Source organism: Brachypodium distachyon, chromosome 2 (assembly GCF_000005505.3).
Source record: "Brachypodium distachyon strain Bd21 chromosome 2, Brachypodium_distachyon_v3.0, whole genome shotgun sequence".
In the NCBI taxonomy this organism is placed as follows: Eukaryota; Viridiplantae; Streptophyta; class Magnoliopsida; order Poales; family Poaceae; genus Brachypodium; species Brachypodium distachyon.
Window position 1 is genome coordinate 16,459,128 of NC_016132.3, and position 19,241 is coordinate 16,478,368.

Here is a 19,241-nt window from a genome sequence, read left to right on the forward strand (position 1 = left end):
GACACACTCACATGCACGTGCCTGATGGAGAAAGCGTAGTGTTTGGTATCCCTAGAGCTTTGTTGGTTGCCTTTGTAGTTTGTAGCGATTGCCTTTGCAGGGTCCATGAAGTTGTTCTGTTTTAGGGTCAAGACTCCTGCCGCGGTGGCGGGAACCTGATACGTCGTAACGCCTTAGAAACTTGGCACTTACCATCGCAGTTGGGCAATCAAACAAATTGACGCTCTATTGAGGCCGATGTCTGCTGCGATCAAATTGACGTCGTCTTCTCAACCTCAAACGAGATGGCGTGCCACTTGACCTTCACGTGTTGTAAACCTTGACCAAATTCCTCGCAATCGATCCTTCTCCTTGACAACCCTAGGGTAATTCTTATCAACCAAGCGATCGATTTCCTCACCAAAGTGTCATCGCCATTGAAGACCGTCAATGTGGTTGATGTCCATGACGAGCATCTTTTGGTGTTCTAGCTCCCAACCAATTTGAGACCACAATCATTCTTTTCATCCTTCCCTGTATATCATGCTTTGTAGGTTTTCGGTGCTCTCCTCTTCTCCGTCTATGGTAGCTAACATTATCGTGGTCATGGAAACATCTATGTCTACTCTATCTCTATAGCGTAGATGACCTCCCCTCAGGGAAAGCTGGCTGGTGGGGCCTACACTGTGACATTCACATCAACAATACAATGCTACCCCCAACATGCGAGTCAGACTCGGTATTAAAACCCACTCAACGGCCTATCCGTGATATTCAAAATAATGGTGGTTATCTTAAACTGTCACCTAATTTGATATGGGGTTGTGTCTTGTAAGGTACACGCACTTAGACTTGTATACAGGGACGGAGCCAAGGGGGGCGCCGGGGGCTTTGACCTCTAAGAAATTTGATTTTACTTAATACTATGTACTAATCAGCTCATTAAAATCCCTTAAAAATACGCAGCTTTCTAATTCTGCCCCCCTCCCTCCTAGTCCAAATCGCCCCCCCTCATGTTGAATTCTTGTCACCGTCCCTGCCTGTATACAACACACTATGGTCTGATATGTAAAAATAGTCAGAATTGGATCAGAGACCGTGCTTATTTTTGAGATATGTATTCTCTTACGGATGTTTACGAGTGTAAATTAGATCTTGTGATGACAGTAGTAGTACAATTGTATGCTTGTACTCCGAAAAAAAAAAGAGTATGCTTGTACTCCGAGTACGACAAGACAAAATCGTGCACGAGCATGATCGAATAGACATCTTTGGGCATATTGTCTGGATACGAGCACCGGTACAATAGCAACAAAAGTGGCAATACGCACCATTCCAAGATACTGCATCAACCAACCATCCCCACTCTATCTATCTGAAGAAGCTCGCAGGCGCGATCCGGCCGATGCCGATTCGCCGCTCCCCTCTCTTCCCGGAAGGCTCCGGCCGATCGATGCCCGCCGTACGGGACCAAAACTCCAAAAGGCAATCTGCACGCAGCGAAATCTTCGTCCGAACCGGGTCGTCGGGGGCCTGTCCACGTCGCCCTCGAAAAGCGTCGGCTCGGTTTGGATCATCAATCGGCCGAATTAATTAACGGCGCCGGGCCGCTTTCGAACCGGGGCCGGCCGGCCGGCGTCCGTCCCTGTCGAGGCCGACTCGCCGTATATATACGTGGCCCGGGGTGCCCGTCTCGCCATCTGATCGAGAGAGAGAGAGCCTATCCGATCCCGAATTCCCGATCGATCCACACATGCAGCGCGTACGTGCGTACAGGTAGTTACAGGGGCGGGCGTCTCGATCGGCCGGAACCTGCCACGAACGCTGGTCCGGCCGGTTAATCTGGGCCCAGGCAGATGTGTGTTCACAGCTAGTATCTGGATACTGTCTGGACGGCCTGGCCCTGGCCAGGGCCCAGGTGTGCGTGGCCGTGCTCGCATCGCACGCTCAGCACGCTGACAGCGCCCGTGCGTGTGTGTGCAAGTGCAGGTCATCTTGCTTACGTACGCAGGACGCTGTATGCTCTGTGTACGTGGTTTGTCTGCGCCGTTGGATCAACCTCGTCCGTCCAGTCATCCAGGGCTGTTGGCTCCCTGAGGCGACAAACAAACGAAAGGGATTTGAAAGAGAATGCTCATACTCGCTCCGTCTAACAATGGATGTTTCAAGTTTTTTAAAATTTAAATATATCTAGATTTGAATTAGTGTATAAATACATTCAAATTTAGTTAAGTTGAGACATCTTTTGTTGGACGGAGGAAGTATAATATTGTAACGAATATATCTCTGCCATGTTCTTAATCGATTACCGCACTGAATACAATTACCTGCTTGCGCGCTGATACGGACAGAATAACACTAGTACTCCTGGAGAGGTTACCTGATCGTGATACCGTCCTTGAATAATGTGTGTAATTCTGCGTAAGGCTTTACACGTACGCGCCAACAACCACTTTACACTTTGATCCTGGGCTATGATTATACAGGAGCGTGTCCCCATCCGTAACAATAAGATAACCACGCACTTGTGCCGCTACGTCGTCAGTAAGTGCCCCAGAAATAATAATAAAATATATTAGCACCACGAGTAGTAAAGTACACAGGCACATATATATCGGATCAGTTAGCTTGTTGCTTTGAGCAATCGATCAGTTAGCTTCATACGTTGTTCAGTAAAAGTGGCGTTAAAAAAGTCGCACCTGATGCTAACAGAGGATCGTTAAACAAAACAAAGTGGTGGCTCTTTTTGTCTCCATCTGGAGCCTGTTTGTCCGAATGAACACGAGCACGTGGGAATTAAGAAGGGGCCGGGAAGCTCTTGTAACGTACCATTTCCCGATAAGTGGCTCTTTCTAGTTTCTTGTTTCGTACCACTACATGGATCGGTCCGGATAGCACCTGCAGAAAATATCCTGACATCAAAATGCTTCTAAAAGGATAAACCTGAAACCAATTAGGTATGATGACTTGCTCAATCTTACAAATGCAAAACATAAAAAATGCAAAACAAGGAAACTAATTACAGTCCTCATCTGTCTCATATTAAGTGATTTAAATTTGTCTGAATATTGATGTATATATATACTAAAATACGTCCAGATACATGTAATATTTCGGCACTTAATATGGGACGGAGAAAGTATTAAAGGTCCACATTTGACACTAATTTTCTCGTGGAACCATAACTTTTGAGGTAAATGTTCTCAAATAACTCAAATTTGTCAATTTAGTCTGTTTGATGACGTTTCTGACATGTGCAGCCCACATGCCATAAGCCACCTAGGAGTCGGGATCAGAAGAAGTTGGGTACGGTAGGAGTGAAAAGAAGCGGGTTAACGTGTCGGGTCTAACATTGACATGACATGTGACATATGGGTCAAACATATTGAAAACGCTGCAAACCCACTAAATCGCTAGATTTGGGCTATTCCAGATTTGAGAAAAATTGTTTCAAGAGTTATCGGTTGTGAGAAAATTAGCATCAAGTGTGGTTCTATAATAATGTAGCCACAAAATTTGTGGTTGTGTTAAATTTACTCTATATTTACCGATGGCTCGTCATTACATCTTTAGTCATGTAACGACATTTTCTATAGGGAGAATGTTTCTTCTTCTCTTCTCTTTATGTTCACATTATACTTCATCCATTTCATATTAAGTGACTCAAATTTGCCTAAATATGAATGTATCTATGCCTAAAAACGTTTAGATACATGTAATAGAAAGTCACTTAATATGGGACGGATGGAGTAATTTTTTTTTGCGGGTCAGATTATAATTTATAAATATATTGACGTGTCATACGACTGGCTCGATCATCCTGGAAAGCTAAAAAGATGCAACGAGCCCGGCAAACCTACCGACAAGCAGATTCAACGTATAGAGGCATACAGTTCTCATTCAACTAAGCTAAAACAGTAAACAAAATGGAATGCCACATGCAGCGACGAGCTTTGATCAACGCAATTCCATGCACGTGCGCACCGCGCCGGCCGGTGCGGTCTCAAAATCGCAAACAAAAACAAGACACTGTGGTTAGGGCATCTCCAACAAGAAAACCAAGATGAGGTGTAAAAAAAGATACGAGAGAGAAAAAGATGAGGTGTAACAATTAGTATCGGAACTAAAAACTCTCCGTTGTTGTTCAACTCTGCGGTGCGGGTCGTAGAACCAGACCGGACCCGTGCTGATGCCCACCATCCCTCCCAGACACACGTGGCACCACACCACAGACACACCAGCGGATCAGCCCCCAGTCCCCCACTGAGCTACTAGATCACTCCCAAGAATCCAAGATCATGGTCACTGACTCCACGAGTCTCCGAGTCAGGCCAGGGCAGGGGGGCCGGAGCCTTGATTGACAGCGGCTGAGAACTGAGAAGTCACGGTCCAAAGATTTGACGCCCTTCAATTTACCTACCGAAGCCTTTTGCTACAAATAAAAGAAACCTACCGAAGCTTCTCCCCGGCGACGCGGCAGTGTCCGGGAAAGCAGCAGGTCAGCAGGGTCCGCGAAGGCTCCGCCCTTTTCGCCTGGCCTCTTGCTGGCGCTGGCTGAATCCGATGAACGGGTTATTTCTTCTTGACTATACTGGAGTACTCCGTAGTAGATAGATAGATAGATGAACGACGAAAGTGAGTGAAACATGGGCGATTGACAATTACAGCACCGGTTATTATTATACAGATGGAGACGAGGACGAACAGAGCTGTCGCTTATCGTCGTCGTCGTCGTCGTCGCGCGGACAAGATCCATTCCTGCTGCGTGGTTTCCCAACAGGTCGTCCTACGAGTTTCAGTGTTGCGAATCCTGCGTCGTCGACGGCGTTCGAGAAGCACACGGGTAAAATTGCGCTGCACGTTGGAGTGTTGGACCCCGGCCATGATTTAGCAAGATCTTGGCCGGATCCTTTCACATAGTGCTCAAGGCAACAACGCCGTTGAACCAACGACAGTAATCGGCAGCAGTTTATACGGTGAAGTTCCCCAATTTGAAACACCAAAAAGGTACACACAAGCTTTGGATTGGTTTGGACTGAAACCATCTTCCATTTCCGCACTTCAGTCAGCGTCGCCGGCTCTGAAGTCTGGGCCATCGAAACATAGCCAAGCAAATAAATACCCACCGACACCTGTACCGCTGACTGCTTTGCTGAGAGCCCAAAATTCCATTTGTCCAGTGAATTAGAAGTACATATACGCTCTGTTACAGTCAGTCTTAGCACTTGAAAAAGTATACTAGCATGTTGCTACAAACGACCAAGAGTTTGACCGCTACACAGGTTTTGGCCAGAATTGGTGCATTTATTTTTCATGCGGAGCAGAATTAGTAGCAACCTTTTGTTTACTCATTTACAATGGTACATTCAAGAATGGCTATATGAGCGAATTACACAGCTGATATATGAGCTTTATTCTACAACAACGTCAGACAACTAAAAGAGTGTGCCAGAATTGGTTGAGAAATAATCGTTGCCAATTAACAGAAAAGTTAAGTTGCTAGCAGGCACATCCGGCTGGCTGTTCTTCAGTTTTGGGGGCTGATTCTGCAACTGTCTTGAAGTAGCTGGGGGCAAGGAAGGAAAAAAAAACAGGTATAAGTCATCAAAATAATGAATCAACAGAAGAGCTGCTAGGCTTTGCATATTCCAAATATGATCTGAACCCAACTGCATGTTTTTGCAACATCCTAGTCCATCAGACATGGCTTGTAAGGAGGTCTTTACTTACATGTCTTGATCATGCTCATGCTCCAAAGCAAGCTTGGCAATGCACAGAAAAGCATCATCAACATTGTGGTCGTCCTTTGCGGAGGTTTCAAAATACGGAATATTGCCCTTGGAGGCACACCAGTCTTTCGCTTTCTTCTCAGGAACCTGTGGGATGACAGTAAGGAAATTGCAGAAATGTATGCACCACAAAAGTTGATTGTTCAAGAAACTGACCACTCGTCTGCTTCCAGCATCTTGATCAACCTTATTCCCGACTAAAATGAATGGAAAATGTTTAGGATCTGATGGGCCAGCCTGAAAATGAAAATGGCAAAGACTTCAGTTACACTATTGCATGCGATGCCATGGGCAGTGCATATCAACAATCGGGAGCACTAAACCAACCACTGTTCTTATGTTCATTTACACCAAGGATTTGAAGGCTGTTTGCTCCTACAGCAAACCATTGTACATATATGTACTATAGGTATCTTGTGCGCATGATGACTAATTGATAGTACAACATGAGTTTTTGCTTGTCAGAGCGGACAAATGACCAGAAAGTGATATACCTGGTTGATGAATTCGTCATGCCAGGTGCCAAGTGTGTTAAACGACCTCTTAGCATTGACATCATAGACTAGCACACAGCAATCTGCTCCCCTGTAGAACGCCACGCCGAGACTCTGGAACCTCTCCTGCCCTGCTGTATCCCAAATCTACACCAAGAAGTGCACAACAATGAAGTTAAGCCTCATGGGCTCATGGCCTCTTCAATTCTATCTTAGCCTTTTGTCTTCCATATGGCAACATTATATGCCGGGTTCCACTATTCCAAGGAATAACTGAACAAGCGTCCAGAGCAGAAACGGAGGAGGCTGACTACCTGCAAGGTGACAAGCCTGTCTTCGATGAGAACCTCCTTGGTGAGGAAATCAGCACCGATTGTCGCCTTGTACTGCTGGCTAAACTTCTTGTGCACATATCTAGTCCATGTGAAGGAAATCCAAGCATGACTCATTTGGTCGAACATCTAGCAGGCAGCACCTAAAGCGCCACTCTCGAAAACCGATCGGGACAGATCATGCAACGATTCATCATGATTAACCGAATAAGTAATCTCGCACCTATTGAATTTGTACACCAATCCACCGTGATACTATCTGTTAGCGCGATCGAGCTCTAAAACTGAAGCTAGCAGAAACTCTTCTTTGCGAGGATAGGAACTAAAGCAAAGACTGAACAAACCAAACGCGAAATGAAATGGATCAAACCAAACAAGAGGCCAGACATGTAACCAACAAAACTGTCGCGTAAAGCTTCAACACGAGCAGTGAACTCGATTCGAGCGCGGGAATCAACAAGAATTAAAGCATCGAGGCGATGGTACGGAGCTAAAAGGATACTGGTTCATCAGCGACGTCTTCCCGACCCTGCGCGAGCACAGCCAAACAAATCCAGGTCAAGCCGACACAGTAGAGCAACCGCCCCACTCACACACACACATTACAAAAGAACGCCGCCCAAAAATTTAAAAAATGGCAAAACGGGGGCCGGAGCGAAGATGAAACGGCTTGGGGGGGAGCGGGGCTGGAGACTGACCCGCTGTCGCCGAGGACGATGACCTTGAGCAGCGTCCGCCTCCGCAACGACTCCATGGGCGCGGCGGGCGAAGACGACGAACGATCTCTCTCTTGCTTGCTTTCCTCTTCGGTCCGCCCCTATCCTGCAGTTGCGTCACGAGGAGGAGAAGGTGCACGGGAAGCGAGGGAAAGATGAAAAGGAGTCGGGACAGTTGGGAGACAGGGGCAAGATGTTGTTTTCTTTCCTCTTTTGAGTTTTGGGCGAGTTGGTCCTCGGGGTCTCCGGGCCGGGATCTCGAAGCACCAGCAGCTCAGCAAGTGGGATGGCTACAAGATCTGGCCCATGGGCATCGACGCTTGCGGGCCGGTTCTGTGAGGCTTAACGGGCCGAGCTGGAGACCGGCCCAAGGTACGCAGATCGATCGCACCAGCTCTTTTCTTTTGTGATTCTAAAAAAAAAAGCTCTTTTGTTCTGTTTTGAGTAAATCAACCCGTGTAATTGAACGTGCAAGCTTGGCGATTGCAGGATAATCCTACTTCTTTGTGTGCACGTGTTTTGAAAGCTAAATACTTTCCAAACTGTGAGATGATTAATGCAGACTGGAAGAAAGGGGCCTCATACACCTTGCAGAGTATTATGGAGGGACTTCAAAGGTTTGCCAGGGGTATATTTGGCGTGTCGGCGACGGCAGCAAAATCAGAGCTTGGGAAGATCATTGGCTTCCTAATTCCTTCTTCCGTAATGTGATTTCTTCGAGAGGCAACAATCTCTTAACAAATGTGGCAGATTTCATTGATCCTGCTACAAATCAATGGGATGAAGCTCTTCTCCGTCAAACCTTTTTGGATGTGGACACTAATAGAATTCTTGGCATTCCCCTACCGAGATATGAGATGCAAGATTTCGTGGCCTGGAACCATACAAAAACCGGTGTGTTTACTGTGAAATCTGCCTATCATCTTGAATGGGAACACCAGTTTGGCCGGCGTCTTGCTCCTCATGGTGCTCCGGACATGGCTGGTGTGAATCGTACTTGGGATAGTCTCTGGAAGCTTAAGGTTCCCAGCAAAGTTAAAATCTTCCTATGGCGAGCTTTGCATGGCGCCATCGCTTGTCGTGCTGTCTTAGCAAACCAGCATGGCAGCATGTGAAGGTGAGCCCCCAATGTCCTATATGTCAGATTGATGCTGAGGATATTAAGCACTTGCTTTTTGGATGCCCGAGAGCTCTGGAGGTCTGGCATTGTCTAGGATTAGATGACATTATAGCACATGCTGTGCAAGTTGATCGAGCAGGACAAGTTGTCTTGGAATTTCTCCTTGGATCACAATCTGATGAAAACAAAACCGCTTTGATTGCGACTACCGCTTGGTATCTTTGGTGGGAGAGAAGGAAAGCAGTCCGTGAAGAACCAGTGCAAATTCCTAGCCGATCTGCCACTGCAATCCAGGTGGCAACAGAGAATTTCGTAAGGGCCAGAGCCAAGAGGGCGGGTATCCGGCGACATGGCTGGGAAAAGCCTCCTAGAGACATCGTTAAACTTAATGTGGATGCTGCTTTTGATCCCGATTCTCTGGATGGTGCGATTGGTTCAGTCCTTCGTGATCATGATGGGATGTTTATTGCGGCTGCGAATCAGAGAATTGAAGGATGTCCCAACGCCTCAGTTGTGGAAGCTATGGCACTGAGATTAGGACTGGAACTTGCTCAGACTGCGGGCTGTCACCGTATTCTTGCTAACTCGGACAATGTGAAGGTATAGAAGTGATGAATCAAGGAGGACGATCGGCAGGTCTTGGACTCTTGGTGCTGCAATCTACGATGACTGCTCTTTTTATCAAATGATTGTGTCAAGATTTCATTTGATCACTGTCCTCGGGAATCCAATAGTGTTGCGTATGAATAAGTGAGATTAGCTAAATTCTCTTCTCCTGGAGTGTGGCTCCTTGATCCACCTCCTAGTATAGCACCTCTATTTTTGAATGATGTAACTATTATTGCCAATAAATAAAGAGGTGTTTAACTGGTAAAAAAAAACCGTGTAATTGAACGAAGTGTATCAAGAACTGCATTCCCCTAAAAAAATAACGAAGTGTATCAAGAACTGCATTCCTCTAAAAAAATAACCCAATAATCAAGAACTGCATTCTTTTAAAAAAAATATCACTTAAACCTAACACTTGAACTAAACCATATCAGGATATTCCTAACAATTAGCTCGGCTAACAACGATCATAACAATGGGGAAGAACGGCAGCACGCCAGAGAAGGGGAACTGATCCACCGAACTAGACCGCCTAAAGCTAAGCCTTTTTATGATTTTGATGATGCCGCCAAGCCAATGTCAGAATCGTTGTTAGCCGGATTAATGGTCAAATTTGGGGTTAGTCTAGTTTAAGAGTCAGGTTCAAGTGAAAAGAATTTCAAAAATGTTTTGATACACGTTGTTCAATTGTACGGTTCTGTAATTTTCTTTTTTATCTTATCTCAGGGGGCCTGACCACGAGGAGCTGAGTCACACTGAACACTCGTGTACCACAGCTGATGAAAGATGGCTTGTCGGTAGTGCGTGGAAAGCCGGAACTTTCGGGATCCGCTAACGAACGTGTCACTGCGAGGCTGGTTAGCAGATTGGTTGTACTACTCCTACCAAACCCAGCCGTCGTACGAACGGAGCAAGATAACCGAGCTGATGCGTCCAAAACCAGCCGTCCAAACTTTGTTATTTCTCCCACTTCGATTTTTTTTCTCAATTTCACTACCTTGGTAAATCTTACTAGCTTGCAGTTGCAGTGAGTATTTAGTTTGGTCGATTTAAAATGTTGAACTCGGTCATAGCCTAAGCATATTAGGCTCTTGTCGTGATATATTTCGAAACAAAGATTTAGCTTTACTTCTCCGAGTTCAAGAGTCACAGTTGGTGATATCCCAAGTGTAAACAGTATGACATGGCATTTTCTCAACACGATGATCTCATAACTAAATCACCAAACCATTCCCTGCAATCATAGAGAAATAATTTTCCGTTATAAAAACTCCCGCAGCAAAACACTGGACGGCACTAGTACTGAAGAGAGCGAGCGAGTCGACGACGTCACTCCATCCAAGTCGAACCACACGACCGCCGCGTCCAGTCCTCCCGATCGAGCGCTACTAGTAGTAGGCCATGAGCCGCCTCCTTTCCCGGCGGCACCTCGCCGCCGCGGCGGGCGTCCGGCGACCCCTCACCGCGTTCGCTTCCAGGTGATCTCCATCTCATCACGCTGCGTTTTTTTTTCTATTTCCGTCGTGATCCGGTTCTGTCGAAAGCTTATCACCATCAATGGCGTGCTCCGGTGGTAGTAGTCTGTGGATGCTTGGACGCCGCCGGGTGATCATTTGGTGCGAATTTGTTACACGGATGCTGGAATCGCTTTCTCGTCGGTTGCGATTTGAAGGGCGATCTGGCTTGGTAGCTTTCAGGTTCAGGGTTTTGGGGGCCTGCGATTGGGTGCTACTACTAGAATCTGCACTAACTGTGGATCGTTTGGTTGTCTCGGGAGGTTACTGATTGTTTGGGTGATACGCAGGTGGTTGCATACTCCGGCATTTGCGACGGTGTCTCCCGAGGAGATCTCAGGTTCAAGCCCAGCGGAAGTGCAGAATTTTGGTAAGATAACTGTCATTTGGGGGGATCTGCTTGTGGGTGTTACTTCATTGTTGCTCTGCTTGTTAGCTTAGTTATGTACACAGTTGAGAATGTCCCTGTCCAGGGGGATTATTCTTCACTGTTTGTGGTGCTTAAGAGATACAGTACACGCAAAAAAGAATTGGGCGAGGAGTACATCAGAATTTTGTGGTAACATGCAACAAATCGTAGTTTTATGGTTACTGGTTAAGGTAGATGGAAATGATTTTTATTGAGAAGATGGTTTCTATTGCATTTGGTTTGTGCTACCAATGCAATTGCGACGTAATGAGCAAAATACGTTTGGTGGTCATTGTTGTTCTTCAATTTAGATGCTCATGTTATGTTTCCTTGATATTACACCTTTGTATTAGCGTCTTCTCAGAGCAATGCCATGTGCTTGACCTCCAGCTACAGGAACATTCAACATTGTTGAGCAAGTACTTCCTAGAATACGAAACCTGAAATCAAATGCCAAAGCATGAAATCGTTTCGCTGCTTTGTAGCGTTCAACTATATAATGTTCCCCACCAAAGTGGAACATGTTATTGCAGAACGGCTATTGATAAAGTAAAGTTCAGTGCAGGGCAAATGGATAGCATCTGCTAACTCGAGCTGGATAGTTGATCCTCTAAATGGTGATAAATTTATCAAAGTTGCTGAGATTCAGGGATCTGAGATAAAGGTTTGGATGCTTCTACTTTGATTTCCCTTCAGCATTATGTGTGTAATTTAGTTATATCTAACTCTTATCAATTTTTCTCAGCTTGAAATATATATGTGTGTGTGTGTATATATATATATTGCCTTTGCCTTTATTTAAACTTCATTGCTGTTCCTGTGTACCTGTTATAGACTCAGTTTGAAGTGTGTTCTCAGACAATATGTATTTCTTTTTGTGGTACAGCCATTTGTGGAGAGTTTGTCTAATTGCCCAAAGCATGGGCTTCACAACCCACTTAGAGCTCCAGAGAGGTATGTGTTGTTTAGTTCACAAATTTATTATGGTATCCTAATTTTTGCACATTTGCACCTAGACAGCACCTCCCAGAAGACAAGTGACTGATACCTACTTGAGTCCTACTTTATACTTCCTATGACCACATTATTGATGTCTTCACTTTTCAGCATCTGATGCAATCTCAAACACTAGTTTGCATCACAAATACTTGAACAACAATACAAAAGTATAAATTACGGAAGTGTTTGAAATCATTTTCTTGTCATGTATCTAAATATTTTTAAAATATACTGTTGATCAGATATCAAAAGGTTCAACTGCATGCTTCCCACAGTAACATGTTTCTCTGACTTGAAAGAGTAGGCAGCAAACATGGTATATGAACAAAACCATATGCCCCTATATGAACTTGAACTGATAGTATTGGCTGGCAATAAAAGCAATTGTATATGCCTTGATGAATTCTGAAACCTCCACTATGCAGGTATCTCATGTATGGAGATATATCTGCAAAAGCTGCACACGTGCTTGGTCAACCTGAGGTATGCCATTGCCATCTTGAAACCAAAATGTTTCAACTTCCTTTTATGCACCGCATTTTCTTGTTTGAATGACTCTACATGTGCATCTATCCCTTTCATCACTCATTATTGTCACTGGTGATTTGACAGGTCTTAGATTTCTTTGCTAAGCTCGTCCAAAGGGTGTCTCCAAAGAGCTATCAACAAGCTCTTGCAGAAGTTCAAGTTTCTCAAAAATTCTTGGAGAACTTCTGTGGAGATCAGGTTAGTGAATGTGCATATCATTTTCATCTCAGTTATTCACAAGTACTATGGTACAATTTCATATGAGTGCATACATTGTTACCAAGGATCTTTCGAATGCTCCAGTCTGCAGATTTAAACAACCCCAATTATACTTTCCATTTTCATTCTCTCTGTCTGGTATAACAGGTGCGCTTTTTGGCTCGGTCATTTGCTGTACCTGGCAATCATCTTGGACAAATCAGTAATGGCTATCGGTGGCCATATGGCCCGGTACGTACTCAAAACTTCTTCGTAGAGGAAATATTGTACTCCCTCCGTCCCATAATTCTTGTCTCAAATTTGCCCAAAAATGGATGTATCTATTCCTAAAAAGTGTCTAGATACATGTAATATTTTGACAAGAATTATGGGACGGAGGGAGTATTTAGACTTGTTGATTTTTTGGATCTTTACACTACATATCATAACTTCTTATGCAAATGTACAGTGTAACTGAATGCCTGATACTCTGATTTACATGCTATCGGGCACAGGAATTCAGTTGTGTGCAAAATGTCAGTTGTATCTGATACACTAGGCAAAATAATTGCTCAACAATGACTTTTGAGTGTTTGTTCTCTTCATGAACATATTATTAAATGAATGGAATATGTTGTGAAGATGCTAGACAAAAGACATCAAGTATATTTCTCAATAATAGAGTAAGCCCCATTTGAACTAGTGCAAGGGAACTTTCATGTGGATGTAAGAAATGTTTGGTTTCATAAATTTCAGAATCTCTGCTAACTTGGTAGCATGTCTTGCTTTTATTGAGAGTGAACTCCAGTAAGCTTTGATGATTAATTTGTTGCGAGTTACTTCATGCTTTACGTGAATGATGATGTTTAGTAGTGTAGGCAACTTGAATAATCTCTTCAGACAAGTATAATTAGAGCAATCATTCTGTGGAGGATCAAGTTAATCTACTAATGGCAAATATGTTTTTCATTTTGACTGTTGCCATGTATGAATATCTCCATGCCATAACTGAGTGCTGCACTGTTGTGTATATCCCTTTGAATGTTGACATGCAAAAGCTCTAAAAATATAACTGAGTGTTTAGCTGTTCATCACTATCAGTAATTTATTACCTACGGCTGTTAGGTCTAAATGTTTCTGACTTTGAGCAGGTTGCAATAATCACACCATTCAACTTCCCATTAGAGATCCCCTTGCTGCAACTAATGGGTGCACTGTATATGGGAAATAAACCAGTCCTCAAAGTTGACAGCAAAGTGAGCATTGTTATGGAACAAATGATCAGGTTGCTTCATGAATGTGGATTACCTGCAGAGGATGTAGACTTCATAAATTCTGATGGTATCACAATGAACAAGCTGCTGTTGGAGGTTTGACTGCTGTATATGATTACTTATTTGAAGAACCTGTGCTATAGCAAGATGGTTTAACTAGTTAATCGATCTGTGACAGCCATATTCCTTGTTGGGACATATACTGTAATATCCTGTTCGCCATGTTACTGACAAGCAGCAATATGGTGGTTTGACAATTGTCTTGTTTGCAGCATGTGATACATCATGTTCAATGATAGTGGTTTATTGAGTTTAATACATAACGAAATGCATCTGCTAGTTTGTTTCTATTCTGATCCAAAACTAACTATTATCCAAGTGGGCTAACAACCCAGTCTGACATGCAGCACATATTTACTGATTGAATTTATTCTCGACACAATCTCTTGTAGGCAAACCCAAAAATGACCCTCTTCACTGGAAGCTCACGTGTAGCGGAGAAATTAGCTGCTGATTTGCAAGGCCGGATCAAGTTGGAAGATGCTGGTTTTGATTGGAAAATCCTTGGTCCAGATGTTCAAGAGGTCTGAAGTCACTTCTCTTTCCTTCACATCGTATATTCATTACTGTACCAAGCTGAAGCTGAATTGACGTGCTTCTGTGATATGATGTCCAAACAGGTTGATTACATTTCATGGGTTTGCGACCAGGACGCTTATGCTTGCAGTGGTCAGAAGTGCTCTGCTCAGTCTATGCTATTCATGCACAAGGTAAATACTTAATAAGAACGATATTTTGGGTTGTGACTGGAATATGTGCGTACACACTTTTGTTGGTGGGTTTATCCATGACTTGCAGGCCCAATTGTTGATATCAGTGAGGAACACTGAATTAAATTCCATCTGTCTATGGATCTTTGTTATTTTAAGACAATAGGTAAAATGTTCCAGAGCCAGAAAAGAAAGAAAGTGAATTGCTCTTTATGAACTTCGGGAGCTTTCTTTCTTGAAAAATTATAATTTTCAGAGCTTATTTTGAGCCTGTCGTTTGTCGACAGATTGCAACAAGTACTGCATGCATCTTTCCTTCTAGTTTGTCTGATAGTTTTCTTTTAATTGCAGAATTGGTCTTCTAGTGGGTTGCTTGAGAAAATGAAGGGACTTTCTGAAAGAAGGAGGCTTGAAGATTTGACAATTGGCCCTGTCCTTACTGTGAGTGGTCATCTTTAGTCACTAATCACTTTCTAGTCTTTAGTAACTTCTCATCATGGTGTAGTATTTGGCAGTATTTAGTTGTTACTAAGCTGATCCGTGTAATAAATCAGAGCTAGCAAATACTCATAGTAACTTGTTCCTCATACTTTGGTTGCTGTGACAGTCCAAACATCAAGTATTGTGTAAAAGAAGAAAACTGAATTTACATAAAAAAGGAAGAAAGCTGAAAGGTTGTCCTTGCACAGTTCAATATTTATGGAGAAAAAGAACACTAGTCATTTAGCAATAACTTATTTGTTTTAGACCGTTGCTATGGCTTTTCAACTGAATGAGCAGTATAGGGAGTTTCAGATAGGGATGCAAGTGGGTTGGTCCATTGGTCCACCTCACTTAGTTAATGATTCACTCCCAACTTAATTGATTTAGTTTTCAAGCAAATCATCTAAAAAAAAATCAAGCAAATGAACTATGAGTCGATGGGTCAACCTGACCTCGCTCATTTCCATTCCTAGTTTAGGTTTAAGATGTTCCAAGTTTCACTGTAGAATTCATTTTATCACCCTTATCCAGGTTACGACAGCAAGCATGATAGAGCACATGAACAACCTTCTCAACATACCAGGATCAAAGGTTCTGTTTGGAGGTGAACCTTTGGAGAATCACTCTATCCCAGTAATATATGGTGCCTTCAAGCCCACTGCTGTATTTGTTCCTCTAACGGAAATCCTTAAAAGTGGTAACTTCGAGCTTGTGACAAAGGAGATATTTGGTCCGTTCCAGGTATATAATATGTTTCACATGCTAAGGTTTCTTTTTGTCATTTTTTTTGAAACAGTGGGCGCTCCCCACCGATTTCCATTAAAGAAACCGCCAGCGGTTCCTTTTTGTCATGGTAAAATACAATGCTTTGATGGTAGCTCGTTTTCCAAGGATGCTTGTGCTTTTAACCTACTAACCTTCGCTGTAAGCATCTATATCAGATATTCAGTTGGGATAGCTGAAGACTGGTTTTCATGATATGGAATATAAAATATATATGCAGTTCATTCTGAGGTCCATCATTTGCTATATTTGAATTCATAGCAAACCAAAACTTTTTACTCACCCTTAACTGACATTTGCTTGAAAGGGCTAGGTCTCGATGGTATTGTTTGTATTACAATACGAACGTTACCTGGTTTTTACTTTTTAGTTAGATTTCTCTGGCACTGTTCTTAAGTAATATACTTACCTATTCGGAGTGCATAATTCAGGTAGTTACAGAATACTCTGAGGATCAGCTTGAATTGGTACTGGAAGCATGTGAGAGGATGAATGCACATCTGACAGCCGCAGTAGTTTCAAACGACCCATTATTCCTGCAGGCAAGTCATTTTCATCTCCTTTTTGTGTTGACATCCATATTCACTTACTCGCTTGCAACAAGTCCAGTTAGACAAAGTTGCGATTTGTCTGAGCTTTCCATTTGGCAATATTTAAGTTATACTTTGGTCTTTTGCCATAAATAATAGAACACTTGAATGACCTCAGCCTGGAGAATGATTCGCTGTTTTCATCTTGGATTTCAGGAAGTACTTGGGAGATCAGTTAATGGGACAACATATGCTGGAATTCGGGCAAGGACCACCGGCGCTCCTCAGAACCACTGGTGAGCTAATAAGACCTGAGTGCCGATACAAACGATGATCGGCGTGTGCTATTGAACATTCCATCATTTTCGCACCTTCTGTAATTCAGGTTTGGTCCTGCTGGTGACCCAAGAGGCGCGGGAATCGGAACTCCAGAAGCCATCAAACTTGTCTGGTCTTGCCACAGGGAGGTCATATATGACATTGGGCCCGTGCCTAAGAACTGGGCACTTCCTTCCGCTACATGATATGCCCAGGGTTAGCTAGCTAGAAGAAAAGACCTTAATCAAGAATAAATAGGGGTGATCATACCAAATTTCGACGTGTTGAATAATGGAAGCATCATCTAGCTCCCCAAGAACACAATAACAAGGCAGGGAATGGGATGCTACAATTGTTGCAGTGAGGTTGGGATCGATTGTGTAGAACACACGAGTTTGCAGTTGAGGAATGATCATATGTCATATCTTTAGACTGTAGATAGACACAGATTAAGCACATATCCATGAAGGAAAGGATGTCATATCTTTAGACTGGAGTACTATGTTGGTTCGCGTTCTTTTCTTTTTGTTTGTGTCGCTTTTAGCGTGTGGCCGTCTCGCAGACCGAGTGCGGGAGTGGGCGTTTCCTTTTGCTGAACGGACAACCGATCGTTGTCTGTCCGAAGAAAAGAAGACATCGAATCCGTTAATTCTTCTCCAAGTAACTTTGACTCGAGACGAAAAGGGGAAGGCCGTCTCCGATCATCGTGGAGTCCGCGGCACATAAAAGAGGGCCAAGAGGCAGAGAGAGCGAGAGAAGAAGCTCAAGACAGAGAAAGAGAGAAGAAGAAAAAAAGCTCTCAGATCGATCGGCAATGGCGATGCTCCTGCGATCTGCCTTTAGCCGCGCGCTCCTCTGGCGATCAGCATCGTCTTCACCCGCCCCGGCGGCGTCCGTGGCAGCCTCTCGCCTCTTCAGCAGCAGAACCCCAGCATCCGCCGCCGGCCCCAACAGCAACGACGACCCGCAGCAGCAGCTCGAGAAGTGCATCGAGGAGACCAAGGAGCAGCTGCTGCGGCTGTACCTGAGGAAGGCGCCGTCCGCGTCGGAGGTGGAGGCCGACCTCGCCGGCCTGCACCGCCAGTTCGAGGCCGCCAAGGCGCGGCAGCTGGCCCACTACTCGGACCCCGCGGCGGCGGAGATCTTCGACACGGAGCCCTACGAGGGGGACACCTCCGTCCCGGGCTACTCCTTCTCGGGGGGCACCTACGCCAGGGATTCCTACTCCGGGAGCGTCTTCATGGACGATTCCGGGTCCGGAGACTCGTGGCGTTGACACCGATCGATCTATCGGATGATCATGATTGATGCCGCTCTGAGTTGATTGTATATGTTGGTTAATTAGATTAATTGATCGATGCAAGTAGTACGTGGTTCCATGCGAGGCTCTGAGGATGGTCGGCCGAATTTTGATTAGGTTTTAGCTAGCACATGCGGGCGCGGCCGGCCATTTTTTGTAGCAACTAGTTCGACGAGCACTGTGGAGAACTGGAGATGATGGTACCTTAGAGAATCACATTGCGTGGTGAATGTCTGTAAATCACACATGTACTGCTGCAGCTGCATGCATATATGTGATGGCTGATCATGATTAATGCCGCTATCTCATTAACTTGGTATTTGAGAATTACGCAGAATGGACTGAGGATTTTGTTATAACATCTATACTCATTGGGATCTTGATTCGAGGACATTCTTTTATGCGAATCTTGATTATACTGGTTTCCAACAAACTCAAATATTCTTGGCGAGTATTTGTGTTTCGTGACAGTATTATTCTGAACCATCTTTTGATTGTTGAATATTGATGTGTGGAAATTAGTAGTTAAGAGAATATTTACTATTTTTTGTAATGATAGTTTATTCCTATTAAGTGTAAAATTATGGAATTATAGGTATTATTGTCCACTCCAATCTCAGTCGCTCTTTCTTCGCCCCCCATCTCCCTCAAAGCTAAATCCTGGCCCTTTCTTGTAGCACATCTGACCCACCAATGGTGGCCCGACCTTCTTGGGGTTTAAGGATGCATGTGCTTGGTACACCGGGACTCGAAACCGTTACTTGCAATTGGTTCCCGGGGGCAGCATCCTTTTTACTGCATCCAATTAGAACAACTCTAGCAGATCCCGAACCCGATCGATCCGAACTAGCCGAGTTCGGATCAACTGAATTCTAGAATTCGGTACCGGCTGGATTTCGGCAGAACAGATACTGAAAACAAAACCCGGACAAAACAGAAATTCAAAACTCCGCGCGAAATTCATAAATAGGGGGCTGATTCATTCCATCATCACAGTTCGTCATCATTCGTCCACATACATAGTTCTACTACATCTACTAGTTCGACATTCACTAATAGTTAGCTAATTAGAGGAGCAATCATTCAAAAACAAAAT

The 19,241-nt window shown here is 44.1% G+C and overlaps 3 protein-coding genes across 3 annotated transcripts; 2 read left to right on the forward strand and 1 right to left on the reverse strand.

The window, feature by feature from the left end:
* Positions 1–5,204: 5,204 nt before the first annotated feature.
* LOC100831841 (ras-related protein Rab7) lies at positions 5,205–7,488 on the reverse strand. The gene is made up of 7 exons (XM_003567965.4): positions 7,293–7,488; positions 7,097–7,123; positions 6,577–6,676; positions 6,263–6,409; positions 5,925–6,005; positions 5,710–5,855; positions 5,205–5,545 (listed from the first exon to the last, which is right to left on the reverse strand). The coding sequence occupies exons 1-7, from the start codon at positions 7,346–7,348 to the stop codon at positions 5,479–5,481; spliced, it is 624 nt and encodes a 207-aa protein (XP_003568013.1). The 5' UTR covers positions 7,349–7,488; the 3' UTR covers positions 5,205–5,478.
* A 2,838-nt stretch (positions 7,489–10,326) lies between these two features.
* Positions 10,327–17,362, forward strand: LOC100831540 (delta-1-pyrroline-5-carboxylate dehydrogenase 12A1, mitochondrial). Its single transcript, XM_010232802.3, has 15 exons — positions 10,327–10,517; positions 10,844–10,923; positions 11,523–11,626; positions 11,849–11,916; positions 12,387–12,444; positions 12,574–12,687; positions 12,856–12,939; positions 13,839–14,057; positions 14,414–14,545; positions 14,642–14,731; positions 15,083–15,172; positions 15,746–15,955; positions 16,429–16,539; positions 16,744–16,823; positions 16,913–17,362. Exons 1-15 carry the CDS (start codon positions 10,441–10,443, stop codon positions 17,049–17,051), a joined length of 1,656 nt encoding a protein of 551 aa, XP_010231104.1. The 5' UTR covers positions 10,327–10,440; the 3' UTR covers positions 17,052–17,362.
* Positions 17,363–17,508: 146 nt separating this feature from the next.
* Positions 17,509–18,526, forward strand: LOC104582602. Its single transcript, XM_010232803.3, has one exon. It carries the CDS (start codon positions 17,660–17,662, stop codon positions 18,119–18,121), a length of 462 nt encoding a protein of 153 aa, XP_010231105.1. The 5' UTR covers positions 17,509–17,659; the 3' UTR covers positions 18,122–18,526.
* The last annotated feature ends 715 nt before the right edge of the window (positions 18,527–19,241 follow it).

Excerpts from the sequence above, each read along its gene's own strand:
- LOC100831841 (XM_003567965.4), bottom strand. The coding sequence starts at position 7,348 with ATGGAGTCGTTGCGGAGGCGGACGCTGCTCAAGGTCATCGTCCTCGGC. Across the intron at positions 6,677-7,096 it reads AAGACGTCGCTGATGAACCA|ATATGTGCACAAGAAGTTTA; the intron begins GTATCCTTTTAG and ends CACATGGACTAG. Across the intron at positions 6,006-6,262 it reads ATGACGAATTCATCAACCAG|GCTGGCCCATCAGATCCTAA; the intron begins GTATATCACTTT and ends TTTCATTTTCAG.
- LOC100831540 (XM_010232802.3), top strand. The coding sequence starts at position 10,441 with ATGAGCCGCCTCCTTTCCCGGCGGCACCTCGCCGCCGCGGCGGGCGTC. Across the intron at positions 14,546-14,641 it reads TTGGTCCAGATGTTCAAGAG|GTTGATTACATTTCATGGGT; the intron begins GTCTGAAGTCAC and ends ATGTCCAAACAG. Across the intron at positions 15,173-15,745 it reads CAATTGGCCCTGTCCTTACT|GTTACGACAGCAAGCATGAT; the intron begins GTGAGTGGTCAT and ends ACCCTTATCCAG.
- LOC104582602 (XM_010232803.3), top strand. The coding sequence starts at position 17,660 with ATGGCGATGCTCCTGCGATCTGCCTTTAGCCGCGCGCTCCTCTGGCGA.